At 37.2% G+C, this 22197-nt stretch overlaps 1 protein-coding gene across 3 annotated transcripts in view; it reads right to left on the reverse strand.

Annotated features, from left to right (window-relative positions):
• Positions 1-20901, reverse strand: part of LOC137399030 (protein PRRC2A-like) — a 58214-nt gene extending 37313 nt beyond the window's left edge. For 2 of the 3 annotated variants that reach the window (XM_068085176.1, XM_068085174.1), the window contains exons 1-17: positions 20775-20901; positions 19723-19887; positions 19522-19635; positions 19333-19439; positions 18588-18879; positions 17446-17579; positions 16090-16249; positions 13480-13715; positions 11827-11968; positions 11173-11342; positions 9607-9702; positions 8290-8452; positions 7273-7362; positions 5863-6096; positions 4571-4727; positions 3833-3979; positions 541-766 (exon numbers count right to left, since the gene is read on the reverse strand). In XM_068085176.1, the coding sequence (XP_067941277.1) occupies positions 541-766; positions 3833-3979; positions 4571-4727; positions 5863-6096; positions 7273-7362; positions 8290-8452; positions 9607-9702; positions 11173-11342; positions 11827-11968; positions 13480-13715; positions 16090-16249; positions 17446-17579; positions 18588-18879; positions 19333-19439; positions 19522-19635; positions 19723-19834 (2580 nt within the window). In that variant the 5' untranslated portion in view covers positions 19835-19887; positions 20775-20901. The remainder of the gene's footprint in view (positions 1-540; positions 767-3832; positions 3980-4570; positions 4728-5862; positions 6097-7272; positions 7363-8289; positions 8453-9606; positions 9703-11172; positions 11343-11826; positions 11969-13479; positions 13716-16089; positions 16250-17445; positions 17580-18587; positions 18880-19332; positions 19440-19521; positions 19636-19722; positions 19888-20774) is intronic. The other variant, XM_068085175.1, reaches the window with a different exon arrangement.
• Between the last annotated feature and the right edge of the window lie 1296 nt (positions 20902-22197).

Raw genomic sequence — 22197 nt, forward strand, 5'->3', positions numbered from 1 at the left:
GACAACCCGAAAAAGCGCATTTTGTAAAACATGAATTTTTAAGAATTGAAATGGGTGAAGCATAGATTTGTTGTAAAAGTGACAGGTTAAATCGTAGCCTTCGCTTTTTATACTGACTCAGTAATACCATTATCGAGTCTTTCTCAATGCTATTTCATCACTCACAAATTTTAGGACGCATGACAAGCAGGAAAATTAAGCGAGTCGCATAGTTGATGGGTGGAAGGATGACCTAAAAAATTTACAACAAACTATTCAAGGCAATCTTGAACGATTTGTTGTAAATGTTGGTCTTTAGGCCAAAGTGATACGATGGTTTGATGCTGCTAGATTATCTCGTTACATTTATTTCTGTTCTTTGAGAGTATAGGATGAAACTATTTGCAAATCACAAAATAGAACAAATACCAAGCAAACAAAAGGGGTACTTATCAAGTGCAAAAACAATGATACTTAAGCTTCTGTGCGAAAAGACACCTGCCTTACATGCCGAGATTGGCCTTCAGACAATAGGCAAAGAAGAAGGAAGTAGCCACTAACCTTTTTATCTTGAGATTTATCTGTGGGATGGGCTGTGACAACAGACGTGGAGGTGGATGTGCTTTCAGGTGCTTTGCTCTTGCTCTCATCCTTCTTACTGTTCCTCCGTAGGGTCACCATCTGCCTTTGCCGATCGTTATCTCCTCTCAGACTCTCCTTTACGACAGGAGGAGGAGCTGTCATGTCTGATCGCCTCTTCCGTGCCTCTCCACCTCCCATTCCCTCCCTAACAGACAATATGACTTCAAATAAAGTTTAAAACAAGTAATATGGTACCGATTGTGTTCACCAAGCAACTAGGCTTTGTGAACACAATTGGTAACTAGACTATGTAGAATATTTTCAAATAACCATGTTAACCCTGTAAAACTACAGCGTATATGCTACATGTACCTTGACTGGTCATAATTCCTATAATTTAGAAAAAGAACTAGTTTTGAAAGTCATGACCAATACCCAATGTTGCATATATGCTACATGAAATGGCAGATTTGCTATCATGTGACTAGTTTGGTCATGTGACTTCCATTTCCTGTAATGACTGCCCCAAAAATGTTCAACTAGTATCTTGGTTATTTCCCTATTCTTATTTCTACATAAAAGAAGGTAAGTTTGCTTATGCATTTACTTTTTTTATGAAAAGAATATATTTCTGATTCATTTTGATGTGTTGGGAAGTGGGTAATATCCAAACATGGTGACTTTTCAGGCATCAATTGAGGTGTGTAGCATATATGCTACACTGGGCACTGTTAATACTTTTCATTGGTTATTGTGTTTTTGTTTTAATAATTAGTTTGGTTATGTAATTGTTAGTTATTGTCATTACTAATTGGCCTAGTATAAACTGCTTCTAATTATGATCTTCAGCAGTAATACTGGTGGCCTTATTGCTATGTACAAACTACAATGCAGGCCCACCTTACTATGGCCCTACCAACTATACCAGGCCTACCAACCAACAGGATACTATAATTATAATAATATACCTATCGTTTTCCACTCCTGTATCTGTGGTGATGTGGTTTATCATAGTATTTCTCATAGGCTACTCATGCTACTTGTAGCTTGAGCTGATACAATGATTGTGGAGCCGATTGTTGTGTTCAATTTTTTTATTCATGTTATACAGAACAACTATGGCCAGTAGTAGTAGTAGCCGAGGCAACCAAAGGCGAAGACATTTGTCAGTTTTCACAATAACAATTTGTGTGAAATGCGATGTTCGGCTTTGCTTCACGTAGGGCCGTAACTGTTTCACAGAGTATCACATATAGTGATGACTTTATCGAGATTTTGCACACAAAATATAGCCCATTATCTTCTAATGCTGGTCTTGGATACTACTTACTAAGTTTTTGTGTGCTAATGGTGTAAGTCTCATTGTATAAATAATAAACTATCTTTAAAATTGTGAATGTCTGTTGGAAAAAAATGTTGTGTGTGCAATGTTACATGTCCGATGTCATCTGCCACCCAATGTTGCGCATGTGCAACATGTTGAAACTTCCCTAAAAAATCTATTTAAAAAAAGATCCAATTGAATTATGTTCTAGATGTTCTTCTTGCACAGGAAACTGTTGGAGGTATTTTTTCTATCATCTGTTCTATGGCTGGGATCTACAGGGTTAATAATTTTAATGGGTGCAACCATAGAGTTATCTCCCCCTAAAGTGATAACAACACGAGCGTTTCCGGTGCCAACAAGGAGCGTTTAGGCCACACCCCTTTTTTGTGCTAGTCAATCGTAGTGAATGACTAGATTAATAACATCAGCCATGAGAATGGTTAAACAAAGATCATGAATTTCCACTGTGAAAATTCGTTTAATTTTTTAACATTGGCTCAAAGGAGTGCATATCCTCTGATAAACATGACGAGCCTGTTGGTCTCATGTGATAAACAGAAAACGCTGCAGAAATTGTTCGCGCCATTTGGCAAGAAGTATGGGTCACATGATCAGATTACGATTAGACCACTAGTCCAAACCGAGACAAAACTGTACAGTAACGAGCATCCATAATTGGTAAGGGCTCTTCAGTAAAACCCGAAGTGTTTGTCATAAACTAGTGCTAGGAGAAGTTTTATATTGAGCCTTTTAATTCACGTGTTAACCTTACGTGCCAAAACAATAACCAAATCGTTCGACTACGTCAGAGAAATAAATTGAGTACAATCTACGGCAGTTTCGTGATGGCGGCGATTAACTGTTCGCTTTTGAGCTTTTAAGAGCTTGTAATCACATTTCCACATATTTTGCACATACAACACAGCAGAGTAAAACATGGTGAATCTTTTGATACCAAATAACCAATGTGAACTAGCGCTGCACGATATCTTTGCATGTACATTCGATTATTTGGTCTCTAAATATATTGAATATCGAACATTGAAGTTGTCTTCTATCGATATATAGTGTTAGGCTTTAACATAAACGATATAAAAGGATATTGGTCAATATCGGTTAAAAAAACAGGAATTGTCCCTCTTTCAATAAGGAAAGTAGACAACTCCAGTTTTGCAAATTAAATCACGCTGATATTTTGATAAAATATCGGTTTCGATATTCATATCAATTTGAAAACTGACAAAATGTAAAATCATCCACTGAAATATATCATCACATCGAATGATATCGGTTTATCGTGCAGCACCAATGTGAACTTTGTTGCAAGTCAACTTTCAATTGCCAACCCCTTCAACCTAACGCCATATCTAACGCACATTTCGTTAACAGAGAAAGGTACTTTAAAAGCTATACGTCAAACTTTTTATTTGATTGCATTGATGAACTGTTGCCTTTCTTTGTTCTATGATTCTAGTATGTCATAATTCAAAAAGCATTTCTGTTTAAAATGAAATTATTACTTATAGAGTAATATATACTTATTTTCTAGAGTAAGAAATTATCACACGTGGCCGAGCTGCTTGCTACTCCTTTTAAGCAAATAAGCAACATTTTGGGAACCAGGACAGTTGTGAATTGAAACTTTACCAACTACCACCAGTACGAGGTTCGAATTTTGATTCAAATTAATTAAACTCCCACTGAAGCTTATCCCTACAGGCGATATGTCAATACAAATAGAATCCTGGTAACAAACAGAGCTGTTTAAATATATCCATTACCCATCCTATGTAATAAAGTAACACTAAATATACATATCGCTGGATATGAAAAAGACTGACACATGCATCTCCACGTTGCACCAATTATTTATCAAAGTATAAGCACAAAAGAAGCGCCTTAACTCGGCTACAATAGTAAGACAAATATACTAGAAATACTAACTTGCTATCTGATTCTTCTCTAGACTTGGTGCGTCTAGGGGGCTTTTGACCATCATGCCTCGAGAACTTCCCATCGGTCTTCAAATGCCTTCGGTCATCCTTCCTCTCTCTATCATCTCTCCTGTCTCTCTCCTCTCGTCTTTCTCCCCTGGCACATAGAAAATACAGGGTTGGTGCGACAGTTTACAGAAAGCCAAGTTTTTAGAATGTGCAGAATTCATTAGGAACAACAATAACGGTAGACATCTCTAGATACCAGCCAGGTGTGCCCGAATCGCGCAAAATCTTTTCACAAAACTCGCACAGAGGCAGCAAAAAAATCGCATTAAGCCTTTCAGAAAACGGAAAGTTGAAACATCCACGACAGGATTTCAACCGTACGAAAAACACATAAGGATACAAAAATACATTCAGTAGTTTGGCATACAATTAAAAAGCAAAAACAATGCATTGGTGTTAATACCAGCTACTGTTTCAATAGATACACCACACGTCACTGTCCAAAGCAACAGCAAACTTACGATTTTACTCTCTGATAGATGAATAACTGCTTCATGTGTGTTCAAAAACAGCTTTATACAGTACAAGTATGACCTTTCAAATGAGATTAATAATAGAATCTCCATCTAATGAGATAGAATATAATCTAATAATAGAATAGAAACTAATGAAAATTCACTCTGCATGTAATAGTATAAGAAAAACCTTGTTTAAGTAAACATGATAACTGAAGGCCCACCTGTACGAGCGGTGTGTTGACTTGGATTCATCTCTGCTCGTTGATGAAGATAGCTTTTGCGTATCGTCAGCAGATGATGGCTTACTGACTGGAGGGTCTTCAAAAGGATCTGCTTGCACTTTACTGTCAGAAGGGAGTTTGTCTACTGACTTTACATCTAAGATGAAAGATATTACCAACTACATGTCAGCAGCTATAGGAATTCAAATAATAATAAAAAATAGTCATGAGAGCCATTCGGAAGAACCAAAAAATCTGCTGTTTCATCTATACAGAAAATTATTTTTTTATTTTCAATATTTGCAACTTCCTTGAAACACACGCTTGAGGCCCACCATTTGTCAATTTGGAGTAGCTCTGGTATAAAAACTTCTATTAAACATAAAAAATATGAAAGTAGGAAAAGTTTGAGGAACTCAAAATGACTTGACTGGCTTTAAAAAACTTAAAGAAGGCTTTACAGGTTAAGTGCTTAGCCTACTCCCATCGAAGTACTTTCAACAACTTAAGATATAAATGATTCTTAGTTGACTTACTATGATGTGCATAATAACCTCGACCCCCTTTGTTCACTGACCAAATTTCTCAAACTTATTTCTAATTTGATGTTCTTGACTTTGTAACTAGTAAACAAACAGATTATATACCACTAGATTCAAAATCTTGTCAATATTCAGAATATCCTTATCAAATAATGTGTAGGATTTACTCAAATCGGACTAGGTGCAGTTTCTTGAACCAATGTGACAAAAATGATTAGATTACATATCACCAGACTTCATGAGATGACTTCTTGGTTATATAATTCATACAGATAAATTTATTGTTCCCAAAGTCTAGTCTTGTACGCATTACGACATAAGAAATAAAAATGTATGTGGTGTGATCATATCTGTACAGATTGTTATCTTATACCAAAAATGAAATCAAATGTTCAAAATTCAGCTTACATATTTATTCAAGAGCATAATTTATGGCTATTGACTGATTCCCAACGAGTAACGATGTTATAAATGAAACTGAAGAGTTCATATAAAGGTTATACGGTAACCTTGGAAAAGTTTGAGTAATGTATCAATATATGCCACTGCAGGACAAAGGGACAAACCTTTTCCAATAGCCATGGCAAATCGCCATCAATGTTAATCTTAAACTAAATGTAATCAGGTGTGGAAGCGTGGTTGGACATTTTTCAACAGTTTAATACCCTACGGACCTCATAAAAGTGTACCCTTCAAGAGGCAGCGTCTGAATGTTATAACAAGTTAAAAATGAAAAGACAGCTAGCTTACGCGTGATAGGCTCGTGGTCAGTATTTTTGGTCGGAGGCTGACTGTCTCGATCTGAATGGCTGTCCGATGAAGGCTTCCGCTCAATCATACGGTTGGACTCCGGAGGTGGAGGCATCATTCCGGGACCACCTCGAGGTGGCATGGGAACGAATGGAGGAACAGGAGGCAATGGTACATCTGGATTAGCCTTAGCATACTCTGACATCATATGCATCCAGTGAGTCATCTGCATCTCTGCAAGCAACAAGCAAGTCGGCTGACTGAACAGTTCAATCAAGGTGTACAAAAGCCATTAACTTTGTCAAAATAGTAACAGTTCAACTCAGCAGTAACATGGCCAAAAACCTGAGTGTAAAAACTGGCTCCACAGATTTGAGAGCTTACAGAACTAGAAATGCTGTCAACCATCGACTCATGATCAACACACAAAAAGTTTTCACAAATCATTGTAAGATTTAATCAAATATTTGATTACAACCTAAAGTGATGTTCAAAATGAGAAATTTCTCAAAATATTATTTTTTTGTAGATCTAAGTGAATAGAGCTGATAACAATAGCAAGCAGCATGTAAAACTTAGCATGTGCTGTTCAGTAAAATTTTATCACCACTTCCACACCATCAAGCCTAAGCGTCTATTCCCATGTATCTAGACAAGAACCAACAATTATAACTTTGCTCTTTTAGATATTGACAAAGGTTTATGTAAAGCATTTATGTCGTTGTTTTGTAAAATTACTTCAAAGGTTAATCAAAAATTTTTGAGCTATGCAATTAACTAAATGAAATCCAGAATATATAGTTTTTTTCATGTTACTAGAAATAAAGTTGCTAGAATGAAAAATTCACTGCGCCCTGGATTTGACCTAACAACCTACAGTTCTGCCGACAGGGATTTATTAAGACACAACGCTGTCCAACTAGCTACAATATGGAATAAATTGGGCACATACTTATTACACATGTTAATCTTCCAAGGCTTCATGCTCAACACTGCAGCTAGCGTTATGCGTGAAGCCATACCAGATGAAAAATGTGCCCATACAAGAAGAAAAATGCTTAAACTCGTATGTCCTTCAAGACTATTGCAATCAATATAGATCTGTAGTAGGCACAGAAATATACTATATATATTACACAGAAATAAACACAATACGCATAAATAAACAAAACACCTTCATTTAAAAGATAAAAGGGTAAATGTTGCATTTTGATCAAAAATAAATTTTCTGCGCGAAATCTTTTTATTACTGATGCAGCGCTAGGCCTTCAGCCTAACCTGCACGCAACAGTTAGGGCAGACAAAGCTAACCATGGAACAATTATCTTTGTACGCTGAGATTCAACAGTGTGACATTTTGGTGAACGCACTGAGGTTAATGGGCTAAGATAGGTTTTAAAGTGAACCAACCATAGAGTTGTTTATAGTTAGGTTGATCGGGAGTCCTTCTATCATCATCTGAGCTCCTACTGTTGTTCCTAGGCCGAGGAGGCATGGGCACTGCAACACATGCGAGAGCCAGCTGAAGACAATATAAAAGGGTTTATAGGGCATACACTGAGATGGATGCTTTAAGGCTTAGACAGTTGCCAACTATAATACTTGCTCTCACCGAGTTACCATAAAAACTAAACATGTCAACGAGTGCCAATGTCCATAACAACTTGCGGGGACATGCAACAATATACAGGCATTATCTTTGTGAACTTTCCCTTCATGGTGGTATAACATAATTATAATGTTAATAACAGCGAACAGAAATTAAGACAAGTAACACGTATGCCAACATTGTCCATTGCAAACTGTCCCTCTCCGTATCATATTTTGCCAGATTTATTATCCAAAATATTTAAAGATGAACATACACAATACTTTAATAAATTTCATCAGAAAGTATTGGCATTTTTATCATTTGTTTGCAATGTTTTATGTGATCTGACTGCCAGGATGTATCAAGTTTCAAATAAATAAAACTTGATCGCAGTTGAAACGCTCAGAAAAAAGGCGTCGTGAAATGCCTCACTAGCTACGATCGTTGCTATACATAGTTGATATCGACCATATCGGCTGTCGGTCTCTTTGCAACTATAGAAGTCATAATCACACTCTTTCTTGACCTGAGTGTTTTAACTGTGATCACGTTTTATCTATTTTCACCTTGAGACACCCTGGCAGTCAAAAAATCTCAAGCAGCAAAAACAGCTGCAAATGATAGAAAAATATTGATACTTTCTGATAAAATCTACAACTTTGGGTAAGTTCATGTTTAAACGAGTAATAACGCTGCCTTTTGATGACGCAACTAAAGATAACTTTGACAGCATATACATCAAGCCCATGCACAGTGTAGAGCCACTTGAAATTTCCTTCTCTAAATGTGAACACAACAGTTGGCACTAAATATGATATGAGTAGGTAAATTCTTACTGCCTCCCATCCACGGAGGATTTGCCCAGCCCATTCCCCATGGAGGTTGTTGTCCTTGCTTGTGCTGTGGATGTGCGGGGTAGTATGCTCCCCCCTCATCTCTTCCTCCTCTTTCTGGAGACCTCTCCCTGCTCCTCTGTTGTTGGAACCGTGGAGGCACCTGCTTAAGATAGCAAACGCAAATACACAGATGTATATATGAACATAAAAAGCTAAGGCTAAAAATCTCTTACATTATAGTTGCCCTATAGAGTCAAACCTATGCATATGTTTACTCTAACATACCGTACTTTTCGGACTATTAATCGCACCCTTATATACGCCGCATCTGCTTTATTTTCAAAAACGATAATAAAACAATACATAGGCCGCACCTTTGTATAGGCCACAGAACTCAGAACGGTGATTTTTAACACGGCAGCAACTTTGCTGTTTAATACGGAACAGTGCCATTAGACACTGTTTCCCATTAACCGACCCTTTTTAACCTAGTGTCTAACGGAACAGTACCGTTAGGCATTGTTTCGTGTTTTCTTTCACTGCTAGAGGCAAACTAATCGAGGAGATTCCGGTTAATGCACCCTAGCGGTGAAAGAAAAACCACAGAATAGCCGCACCCTTATATAAGCTGCATGACTCAAAACATCATAAAAAGCGGCGGCTAAGAGTCAAAAATGTACGGTACAAAGTTTCAACATATTAAAGTCTGTCAAATATCATAAAAACACCTTGAACACGTGACCACTATAAATAGATTTTATTGTTACTTCACTTCTACTCGCTACACATGGTTAAGGAGATATGCGACTCGTCTTATCCAACTTTCACTAGTAAAGTAATCAATTCAGCATAAAGATTTTTTACGTTTTGCTTTTAATTTTCTCTCCATCCTATTATATTTGCTTAAAAAATTTTTATGCTTCAAGCAGCTTCCAAAATCCTAATTGAAAGTGGCATTGAGAGAGTGTCAAATGGAAAGTGCAGAAGCAATTATTTGCCTGAAATTACTAGCTTTTTTACATAAGGCACTTGTAATTAATGGTTTGTCGGTATTGCTAAGTATGCTAGATCTGTTGCCAACTGCAATAAGTTCAACCATTTTAGGAATCGGCATAAACAAAAACTCATATGCTATCATGTCTTAATGAAACATCACGAAAAACTACAAAGATACATTTAAGATGTTGACTAATATATAAATCCAGATTGACACTCATTAGGCTTATATGAAATCCCAATGATTCGCATCAAGCTGTACAAGTAGGGCGGGTGTCCTCAGATCGGTAATACAATGGTACAGATGTCAGCGAAACTTACCTGCGATCTCTTATCCTTGTTGCTGCCATGTGACCTTGACACCTGGTCGCTAGAGCTGCTCTCACTGGCGCTCCTGCTTCGTCTCTGCTCCTCTGACTATAATTTGAAGAGAAAGTGTTCTAAATTTGAAACCTAGCGAACGCTTGCAAGTGAAAACTTGCCAGCTCTCTCTCCTGAGCTTCAACTAACCCCAAAGCCTGCTAATACAGCATGGATCTGGATGCAGGTATGTAATACAGCATGGATCTGGATGCAGGTATGTAATACAGCATGGATCTGGATGCAGGTATGTAATACAGCATGGATCTGGATGCAGGTATGTAATACAACATGGATCTGGATGCAGGTATGTAATACAGCATGGATCTGGAAGCAGGTATGTAATACAGCATGGATCTGGATGCAGGTATGTAATACAACATGGATCTGGATGCAGGTATGTAATACAACATGGATCTGGATGCAGGTATGTAATACAACATGGATCTGGATGCAGGTATGTAATACAGCATGGATCTGGATGCAGGAATGTAATACAGCATGAATCTGGATGCAGGTATGTAATACAGCACGGATCTGGATGCAGGTATGTAATACCATTTGAAACGGATGTATCCATTATTTAATAAACAAAAATATGATACACTGATACATGCGATTCTATGATTGCACAAACTTCAAATAGTACTATAGAGGTTATCATTGGCTATTTTAGACTCATGTGGTAAACTGTTAATCAATTTCTGGCAAGAAAACTTCAAGATTATACATTGTAGTTACAGAAAATTATGTCGTATCCAATATTAAAAACAGTTTTGCAAGTATTCACTAAAACGCCAGAATGAACAAATAACAAAAAAAATAGGTTATCCTAGCTTCCTAGCAATAAACAACATAACATTTATAGATGAGAACAGGACATCTCGAAGGCAAATATAATCATCCGTGAATCAATACATAATCATACTAAACCGTAATAACAGTACAAAATACAGTCAAACATGGATAACTCGCCCTTGGATAGCTCGAGCACATGGTTAACTTGAATGGTCTTTTTGGTCCGCACCCACGTAATGATAAATTGCTTTAGATAACTCGACCTCAACCCTGTTAACTCGAACAGTTTTTTGCCCAACGGCTACCGAAATGGTTGTTATCGCTTTAGAAAATCACTTTATTCCAAGCCATAGAGGTTAACCTCAACTTTTCGTAGTTCATAGGCTTCGTTATTACCATCAATGGCAAAATATTTTTGTCAACGGCTTTTCTAAAGGTTTAGTGAAATTTGATTTTTACCAAACATCCGCTTAGCGATGTCCTTCGGAAGCAAGGAAAAGTGGGTAATCTTCGCATAAACTGAAAAAAAAATTGGCAAAATTGATCTTGGTTAAAACGCTCAGAGAAAAAAAGTCTTTTCTTGTGAGCATTTCAACAGCGATTAAGTTTTGCCGATTTTAATATAAAAAACGTCCCGGCAATAACATCACCTTAAAAAAACAAACCAATCTCAAGTTATAGTAAATGGCTTACAATTACAAGGCCTTAAAAATGTCAAATGTAACTCACCTCCTCGCCTCTCTTGCTCATGGCTCTCTCCAATGCAGCATTCACCTCTTTATTCGTGTTCTTCTGTTTCCTGCTCCACTGTTCATCCTCATCCGTCGGACTGTGAAGGGCAGGTGGAGGACGGCCCATCCCTCCTGGACCGGGATAGGGCATTCTGTAGCCATATGGCCCTAACAGACAAATCATGAGTTCAACTTTAGCTACTACTGAGGAAAATAACAGTTTGCCATGTGAAGAACATCAGAACATGCATTTTTAATGTTAACTTTCCGAATATCAAGAATGATCTCCGACTGGCTCTTAAATAAAAGACATTGACAGTGAAGCACACATCACCTGTGCGCAGTAATATTCCAACAATTCAAAACTGCTTCCACCCAATGAACTATGACATTGCACATTTGACAGCTTCTGAGGATCAGAGAAGCTATGTAGTGCAACACTGAAATTGTCCATCAATTTACTAGCAAAATATTTTCTTCACAAAGGGACATATAGGGCATACTTAACATGATTAAGGAGATATCGCCGGCAATGCTTTCCAGTTGGAAAAAATCTTTTGACAAGAAAAACCAACGACTGCCGCCTGAATCTTCTGTCGAATGATCGATGAGCCAAACTTATTTTAAAGATAATTCTGAACAAAGTGCTCACCTCCTGGGGGCATGTTAGGGGGTGCTGGCTTGCCTCCAGTGGGTTGACCCCGCTGCCACATGTCATAAGGATTTCTTGGCATCATGCGATCTTGAGGTGGATAACCAGAATATGAATGAGGATGGGGTGCCCATGCCTCTCGCTATAAAAAAGACACCAAATACTAGTAACTGAACATTCCTTGAATCAGCAGAGTATATGACTGCTCAAAGACATTGCCTATGGTTATGTTACTCAATATATTGCAGTGTCCATCATATAAGCACAACTTTCGTTCGCCTGTACGGATAGCATAAATATACAGTATATATACAGTATATATATATATACACCAATACTTTTTAAACAACTTATTTGCTTTGCACATCGTTTAAGATTATCGATTCAAATGCAATGTATGTAAGAGATGAAAGATAAAGCTTGCTAGCAAACTTTCACATATTTATTGGAGTTTCTGGACCTAATCTGAACGATCACTAAAAGTCAGTATCAGCTCTAACAATGAATTGGAAGTTATTCTGCAAGTGTAACAGTCAAAATTATGCAGAGCATTACGAAGACGAAATCTTGGATCTGTAATTAGACTAGGTGGTGTTCGATGTTTTTCGATTGGTTGCAACAACATTGGAGTACACATTGAAATTGTAACAGGTTAAACGAGGTTAAACGTTTTAAAAGCATTCACCTATTATTATAGCTGAGTAAAAAAAAATTTCAGCTTGTACATTGAAAACCATGCAACTGACAAGTTAGCGTTAACCCTCTATTTGAACGCCACCTCTAATAAAACGTCACTATAAGAGAAAGGTTAAAAAATACAGCAGAATTAATAAATATTTAATCACTGCATCTGGTTAATAGTAGTTCTTCGTTTAACTCAATCTTATCCTTCGATGTAAATGAAATATGGTATAGCAAAAATGCTGAGACTGACGGCATTAATGTCACTCCGCCGGAAGCAGAGTGCAAAATATTTGAGCCATTAGCATCGCTTTGCCAGTAAAAAGGTTTAATTTCTTTTCCCAAAATTCTGAGCAGCTAGTCAAAAATATTTTATTTGAACATCACCTCTAATACAACGCCGCTGTAAGGGTTTAAAAAATACAGCGCCATGACTCTCAAATAGAGGTTTTATTGGAATGTCTTCTAGCTAATAGAAATGAAACAAAAAATAATCTTGTGTCACTTAAGACCAAGAGCGATGTACGTTGCACAAATGCTATCAAGAATGTTTAGACTTTAGCCGTGATTCCAAAGAATTAAAACATGACGAATTGGTAGCTAAAAACTGGGCTACGCTAAAAACAATGATAAATGCAACTGAAAAATATACAAGCTAAATGTTTTTAGAAGAATGGGTAATCTCAAAGTATGGAAGATATTGGAAAAAGGTATAGGAAAGTATGGAAGGTGTTATGAAAATAGGTAGCTGACAGCTAATCCGTCTCCGTAATAAAAATAATTGAAAAACATCCTCTCCTGGTCATTCATGATCAAGAGTGGTGTACTTTGTACAGATGATATCAAAACACTTACAACACGTGGCAAAAACAATGATAAGCGCAACTGATAGATAAATGGGTAATCTCCATGTATAAAAAGTGTTTTGAAAATCTAGCGTAAGTGAGATATAAAAGAAGATGGTGTACTTACTGAGCGTCCACGATCACCTCCTGGTCTATAGCCTGTGCCAGATCTATGCTCTGTTGATTGATTAGATTTGTCTGGAGAACTGTCCTGTCTCGGTCTGTCTGAGGGGTGTGTATTAGGAGAAGGCGGCTTTCTCTCTGTACCAGATGATTTGCTTGGTGGACCTGACGCCTGGTCCTCGTCGTCAGAAAAGACGAGTTTGACTGAGTAGTCAATATCATCAGGGGCATTTGCCCAACCTGAACAACAATACCAAATCTCATGTGCTAAAATGCTAATTGTAAACCATGTTTCCATACTAACTGAGGCATTACAAAACAAGTAATCTATTGTTAATCAAGCTGCTTCTGGATTCTCGCTGCCTTCTGGAGAAAACGTCTGACAAGGTACCGGTGAAGCCTTCACGATTATAGGAAAATTACCACGGGTTTGGCATTGATTGGGTAGAAGAAAGCAACAACGAAGCAGTAATGAAAGCCATGACTAGATAGTTGTAGAAATAGTTTAATGTTTGTAGGCTACACTAATTGAATGCTTGCTTTATACCAAACAAGTACAGCGCGCACTAACAATGCTCTATTGGAATTGTGTCCACATCTTATGGATAGAGGGCTTATCAAATGAGTCACATATTCCTGAAAGGACAATTTCAGGGATATTGTTTTTTTCCGCAATATCCTACCATTTAAACCAAGAGATCTATTGATACACAGGGTACTAAATGAGAGTTGATTGTTTACTCTATTTAAAAAAACAATTTTCTATTTTCTGACTCTGGTAAGAAAATTGAAAGCAACCACATAACAAACCACCAACAGTAACAAAGTGAAAAGAATTTGGCCACATGAGAACTGAACAACAATCTGGGATCTGAACAAGGCTTCTGTGAGAACGAACAACAGGGGTTTTGCTCGTCGATACTCTGGGAAATAATTCAGCTACCTCAAAAAAAACCAAATATGTTTTAAACTGAAGAATGACATCTCAAAACTCAATAGCATTCAAGCAAAACAGGAGCAAATAATGTGGTGACCACACACCAACCGCTCTCTCAGAAGTGAGAATTTATTAGCTGAAGTTATATTTGCGAAATGCTGCTGTGTGGGCCTGAACTGAACCAAAAAAATTAATGGCATTCCAGTTAAGATCTGTCTAATGGTAGTGTGAATATATTGTGACATTCTGGATTGCAATGAATTTGCTATTATGTGATGAAATAAAATGCCTACAGCAAATGTTAATAATATATTGTCCTATCAAACGCAAGCTTCGGCCGCAGCTGGTTAAACTAACTTGAGAGTGATTGAAATCATTACGCACAAGCTCTACTGCTTTGTTTACTTCAGTTGTTATGACAACGAAGTTTTAGGCTAGGGCCATGCGTCTACCTCTTTAAAATCAGAGATGCAATAGAATAGTACAACAGAGTAACCGATATAGTAATACAAAAGTACAAAGAAATAACGTCTAACGATAATTTGTTCCAGAAAACTCGTCATGAACAAATTTGCCATTTGACAAATTTCAAGATGGTAAAAACTAGGCTAGGCTATTTTGTCATCCTTCATCAATATATCTTACTTTTTTTTATACATAAAAGGTTGAGTCTTGCAACAAAATTCACATTACAGTTATTTGGTATCAAAAGATTCACCATGTCTTACTCTGCTACATCGTATGTGCAAAATATGGAAATGTGATTACAAGCTCTTAAAAGCTCAAAAACGAACAGTTAATTAATAGCCGCCATCCCGAAACCGCCGTAGATCGGAATCAGTTTATTTCTCAGACGTACTCAAGCAATTTGGTTATTGTTTTGAAACGTGATAGCACGTTAAAGTCTTACTTAATACTTTAGTCATAAATATCAAGATTTTAAAAACCTAAGCTAGCCATTTTGTCATCACTCAACAACACGTACAGTGGTGCACTACCCTATATACAATATTTACTTCTCTCTCTTATTTCTTGTTTCATGATATAGTAAAGCATAGTACCTGTACTTAGTGCAAAGCAATTTATTATATGGTACAGCATAATACCTGTATTTGTGCAAAACATTTAATGAATGAATAATGCTTGGATTATTATTACCAGCTAGTTTACAATAATTTAAGGTCTTGAAAACTAACTGGTAGGCTATGTCAGATTTTCAGGAATAAATAGCCTACTGGTACAATATTATTTATACTTTAGCTTTTTTATATATCATTGTACCTATTAAAACTGCCTACATTGTTTTATTAACCAATGAAATTTTTTACATTTAAAATCACTGTCCTGTCGAAAATAACAAAGAATTTGCTTTAGATGAACATTGAAACAGGTTTAAACTCGAAAGTCTGTCATTGCTCCGAGTTGTCGTTAAACGAGTATCTCATAAAATGAGGACTATTTTATGTTTTGGTACGGTACTGGTCTGTGACCAACCCTAACAATAGAGCGAGAGGAAGATGTGTATTATTAGACTTGTGGCGTGAGACCTCAAATTAACAATGCAGTGATATGATCGTCTCCAGAGTCAGAAAGCGAAACTTCAGCCACCATGTAATTACAACTTCCAAGATGAAGAGAAACTGCCTGACCGCTGAAGCAGATCAAAGAGAAACTCACTGGACTCTTCATTGACAGCTTGACTGGCAGCTTTGTGCCCAAGGTCTTCTATATCTTTATCTTTTACTATTGTAGGACGCTTGAACAACCTGTCCTCTGTTGAGGCACTGTTCTGAGTCTTTTGGTTGTACATTCTGCCGTTATAACTCGAGCTCCTGTACTGTAACAAACAAGCAAAACTTGGTGTCAAGAGGATTGGATTAATTAAGGGAAGCCGGTACAGGAGTGATACCGCAACATATGAATAACATTGATGCTACTTTTATAGATGAACACACAATATTTTAGTAGATTTTATCTGAAAGTATTGATGTGATATGACTGCCAGGATGTTTCAATTTTTTTTATAGCGATTCAATATCAGTGTCGCAAACAACACAATCGACGCAACAAGCCCCGCCCATAAATATGTGACACAACCTAGCTTTTTAGGGACGGAAGTTGGGGATATTTAGTCCGATCTAGCATTATAGAGATGGGTGTCTTAAAACCCATTATTCTTTAAATTCAGCCTACCCAATAATATCTTTTCTGAAAGGGAGATAAGCTATTTAACATTGTTTGTAGTTTGTTTATTCGGGTGAACGCCTGGAAAAATGAGCCATAACAATGCTAGCTTGTGATAAAATCGCGCTTTTTAGAAAAATGCTGATACTTTCTGATAAGATCTAATATAATTTTGTTCATCTTCAATGTTCTACTCTATGAGAGACAAATGCTATTGCTACAGGGTAATTTTGAGGCCTGGCCTCAACGTCCGGGCTAGGTTCAGGCAAATATCACCCACAGTACTGCAAGTTATTGTGACTTGTTTGTAGACGGCATATCAATTAATTTCACGCAGTTCTAGTGAATTCTTTTAATGGGTAATTAACTTGCCACTTGAAGTGCAATTGAATTTTTGAAAATTGGTCCATTTACGCAAGTCGACTTAACTTCTCCTCTACATACAGAGTCAAATTTCAGGAAATTTTGCAACTCAACTTTGTTCCAATTCATACAACAACTGTCAAGTCGTCTCTACGCAATCATCGTATAACTCATATTTACAGTCAATAGAGACTTAGTCTACAACTTTGTAGTTAGCGTCGTTAGTTCGACTTTAGCGTCCAACCAAAAATGTGACCGACACTCAGAAAAATTCAGCCAAGTAATGACATTTTGCTGGTCCATTTATAAACAAATTTTTTTCTGCAAGGTTACTATGGATTTTGAGTTATTTTGGCACATTATTTGCATAATTCCATGTGATAATTTGACCGCAAATCCATTCAACAAAAACATCAACAATCATCGATCTATACCAGATGTAAGAATCTAACAGATACATTTCAGAACAAACTAAACAGTACTTACGCTGTCCATGTCTTCGTCATCGCTGTCATGAGGTCTCTGGTCAGCCACCACACCGCCGGTCCGATTCTCGTCGTTGCCAGTTTGGGGGTCGGACGTTATATTTTTTCCACCCCCATCCCTCCAGCTCCCGACATCTGTGTTATGTCAACTTTTATTATCGCAGGTTTAAACTTTCAGGTTTGATTGAATCAAAGAAATCGGTGTAACAAAGATATTTTGACTATTAGTAGTGCGCTACAACTCAACTCCAGGACTAACATCATGAACAACAAAAAACTCTTTATATAGCCAAATATGGCCAGATTATTACCTGAATTCATAATCCACTTTAGCTATGTGTGCAAAAACTTGCTAGCTTTACCAAACCATACAAAACTTACCAACTTACTACCTTTATCATCTCACATTAGCAAAGAATGATGCAATTTTAATAAACAAACAACAGTCCATCACAGATTAAACAAGATTGGCATCGCATCCTATTGCAAGGTCATTTGCTTGTTACTAAAATTCTGCATGTGGGACATGAAAAAATGCAAGAGACGATACAAAGACACGATGTGCTCCCAGAAACATAAATCAGTGCAGTGTTTAGTTGATGAAAATGCCAGTTTGAGGAGCACCGATCATGTATAACATTGTTATAATGACTACTTTGGCATAGTGTCAACTACCAGACCTCTGACTGTGCCATAATTAGGAAAATGTTACAAGACACGAGACATTATTAATGAAAGTGTGTGTGAACAATATCAAGGAGAAAGCATGAAGTCTGGTTACTTCGTAACGCTGTGATATTGTTTGTATCGTTTATCTCTAAAACTAGAAATCCAGACTCTTGACTAAGATTCCCACCGAAGTGGCAGGCAGAAATTGAGAAAACTGACCTTTACTGAACACATGAGACGACCCACTGATGGTACAATTACTCCAACACTAACCAAATGTTTTCGAACAGGAATTTTCATACGGACTCTGTGGCAACTAGTGCCTGCTCCAACAGAGTGCCTGCTTCAATTATTATGCAACATAATAATGGAAGGAATGACAATGTGGCATATGCTAAGTATCATGATCTGAACTTTGTAGCTTATTAAATGCATGGGGTTATAGTTTTTGGACTAATAATGTGTTACACCCACTCTGAGGCCGGAGGTCTAAGGATGTGCCTGTCCCAGGCTTGCCACCAGCACCACTCGCTGTCCCACCCTCCAGGGAAGGAAACTCCCTTGCAAATCGGACGCTCTCCTTGCCCTTGACAGGAGGTGGCGGTCTCTCCTGATCGAATGAAGTCGTACCCCTTCCTGTCACGCTGCTCCAGGTCTTCGGCTGAGTCTGGGAGACGGTCCCCACTCCGCTCCCACCACTCGTCACAGGACCCGTGTCCGACCTCGTCGCACCACTTTTCGCTGTCCCTGAGGCGAGCATCGAGTTCTACAACATATTGAATCACTGAATGTGTCATAACTTAGATTTCCGCCACAAGGAAACAAATGAAAACATTACTTTGAATCTTTTTGAAAATATTGCCTATAAGAAAATATAACTATTTGACTTGTACACTTGACAAGGAAAAGACAAAGTCTAAATAAATTTTAACTAGTACCTCATACATTTCTACTGTCACAATCTTCAACAGCTTATAAAAGGTAACGTGTAAACAAATAATGCTACTTTTTGCAATTGAGCTATTTGTGACTGGAAAAATAATAAACAGCACTTGAGCAAGTTCAACAAGTATACATAAGAATACAATAAAACTAGAATAAGAACTTCAACAAGTTAGTAAACAATATTTAATAATAAGATAACAAAAGAGCCAAACTCAACGCAAAAACTTGAACACTCCCCAGATAAGTATAGATGTGATTGAACAAACAGAAATACCTGCTGCTGTCGCGACGGCTGCCCAGACTGCTGCTGACTGTCGCTCCCTGTCGATGTCTTCCCCGTACCCCATCCTGTACTAGCAGGTCCACTTGGTACTAAGCTAACTGTAACACGAACGCAAAAGACAGTGATGTGCTATTCCAAACACACACCAAATTAGGTAATCATCAGTAAAACACCACCTACCTGTTGGGTCGTTACCACTGTTTTCAGATTTTAAGCTAGGAAGGTGAATAGGTGGTGGCATACGCCTGACAGCTGCAACTTTACCGAGAGATTGGAGACCATGTTGCCTTTGAACTAAAATATTCCAAGTTACCAAGATCAAATGCTGCAATTCACTTCAGTTTTTCACCACGGCAAACAAAAAAGACCAAACTGACTAACCTGATGATTTTTGAGCTTCTGCACCTTTTCCCTTGTAAACACTATTTATATTTATCGATTGGAACTTCTTCTTGTCACTTCTGTTCTGACCACTCAAACCAGAGGAGGACATGATGCCAACGACTTCATAAGTTAGCTGTTGTTAGTACCCTCGGAACGGTGTCACTGAAGCATTGGTTAGTAAAATTATTAACTTATGCAATTTAGTAAATTAGTAAAAAGTAGCATGATATAAGTAAACCTGAGTGATAGAAGTAATATTTACAAACTAGGTATGCAAATCTTTGTACAACAATTAAACCTAATAGTTTAAATAGGAAGTTTACAAAAGTCTCAGATAACTAGACATCTTAAGCACAGAATACCCTGTCTATTTAACATTACTTATGCTGGACTTTTTTAAAGTGACTGACCTAAATAGCAGCCCATTCGGTTATCTTTTTTGAAATACTATGGCAATGAAAGAATTTACTACATGTGAACTACGAGAACAGATGGATGACATAAGAAATGCAAAGTCTATTAAATATATTGCATATATTTATACCTACACTAAAAAGCGACTATCTGGGACTAACAAAACTCGGAAATAAATACTACACCAAAACCAAACACGCGAACAAAACGGAATCACAAAACTACAAAAGGAAACCGAAAGGATAGATGAATACTAGTTCGGCCTACTTCACCCAGTATGCAATAATAGTCAGGTCGTTCCAATTTAAACGGACTTGAGTTTTAAACGTATGGATGTTCGATCATATGTAGCAAAAATAACTCTTTGTTATTAACAATTTCCTAAATGCAAAGATATAAATCGGTATACGTCTAGACTGGAGGGTATTACGAAGCGATAATTATGAAAAAATCAGTCGTCTTAAACCATTGTCAGCTTTGTAAAAGAAATTGCTAATAAGCAAAAGCAACTACAACTTGGCTTTTAGCAACATAATAGCGACTAATATAGCGTAAACCAAATAATTGTAGCGGAGCCCAAGGAACGAATTACAAAACTAAAAGCGTATGTGTTAAGATATTGGCTTGTAACTTACGAAGGACCGTTCAGTGGGCTAGATAGAAGCCTTTAAAATATTCCCTCTAAGAGAACAAATATTCGACCGTGAGTGAAAAGATTGGACCAGATATGTATTGGTCTCCAACTAAAAACTTTACTCCGCCGCTTCCAAGCTTCTCTGTGATACCCACAATTCTTAGCGCTTTCCGAAGCCCTAATTTTTCTCATTGCAATTATCGAACGGCGATTTAACAATAACCAATTAGCAGGCGCACAGCCTAATGATGAGGATAACCGGCTATGTATAGGAATGCCGACAATGTTTACGCGGAAAAGGTTATCTGACTATCGGGTAAACAACTCCCATCTAAAAGCTCGCATCTTAGTTGGTTAAGAATCTAGGACTGAGGAAACCGACCTTTGTTGCATATAATACATGCAAAAGATATATGCATACAATACCGATCGATATACATTGTCGACAGTCCATCCGTTGGTTTTATACAACATATGATAGATATGATTTCCATACAAAGAGGGAGTGTTAGCCGGACACCCTTACAGAACCAAAAACAGCATCAGTAAAAGCACTACCATTTCTTTCCTGTCAAGAGGGTGAATCAGGTCTAGCAAAAGCTAGGAATTGCTTAAACATTTGAATGCAGCTCTATGGAATAAATGACAAATGTAACAATCTCTAATACCAGCTCGAACATTGCGTCGGTTAACATCGTTCCCTTTGGGTTGCTTCCTCTCCAGTACCCTAAGAAAAGTATGCTAGAAAAAGATGTGAACAATTGGAAATCACTGAATCTAATGGCTGAAATTATTATCCAAAAGCCTGAGATTGACAAACTATGTACACAGAATAGAACAAGACCGGTCAACTATTATACTCGCAACTATTGATGGTTAGCGAAATTAAGGAAGTCCTAGACTTTGATATAAAGATGAAACGATGAAGAATGTAAAATAAAGGCAGATCAATACAAACTCATGGCAGACGACTACTTGTGGTCAAGCTGATTAGATATCAAACATAACCATATACAGTTTTAGTCGCTTTGACTGACAGAAAGAGAAAAGAATATGTAATGGATGTTCTATCTCGCCGTTAAAAGAAAAAATTTATTGTATGCTAACCATTACGAGTTATGTTTAAACCACACAGTTTTTTAACTTGTAAAATAAACACAAGTAGAAAAAAACAGTGATTTGGTTTAAAAGAACTTCATCATCATGTTAGACATATACCATACATACACTTCAAGCTATAAAGCATAAACATGTCACCAAATTAGATTGCACCATAACCAACAAAACTTGAAACAGAATTACAACACCATTGTACTGAAATTTATTGATTCTGCAAGCTTGCGTTAAGATCATGTAACTTTCATAAGATTTAATTTAGTTCTTTTTTAATTTTTCTCTCCGCTACAAGCTCAAGGTCTGTGCTA

The sequence above is a fragment of the Watersipora subatra genome, chromosome 6, assembly GCF_963576615.1.
Source record: "Watersipora subatra chromosome 6, tzWatSuba1.1, whole genome shotgun sequence".
Classification (NCBI taxonomy): domain Eukaryota; kingdom Metazoa; phylum Bryozoa; class Gymnolaemata; order Cheilostomatida; family Watersiporidae; genus Watersipora; species Watersipora subatra.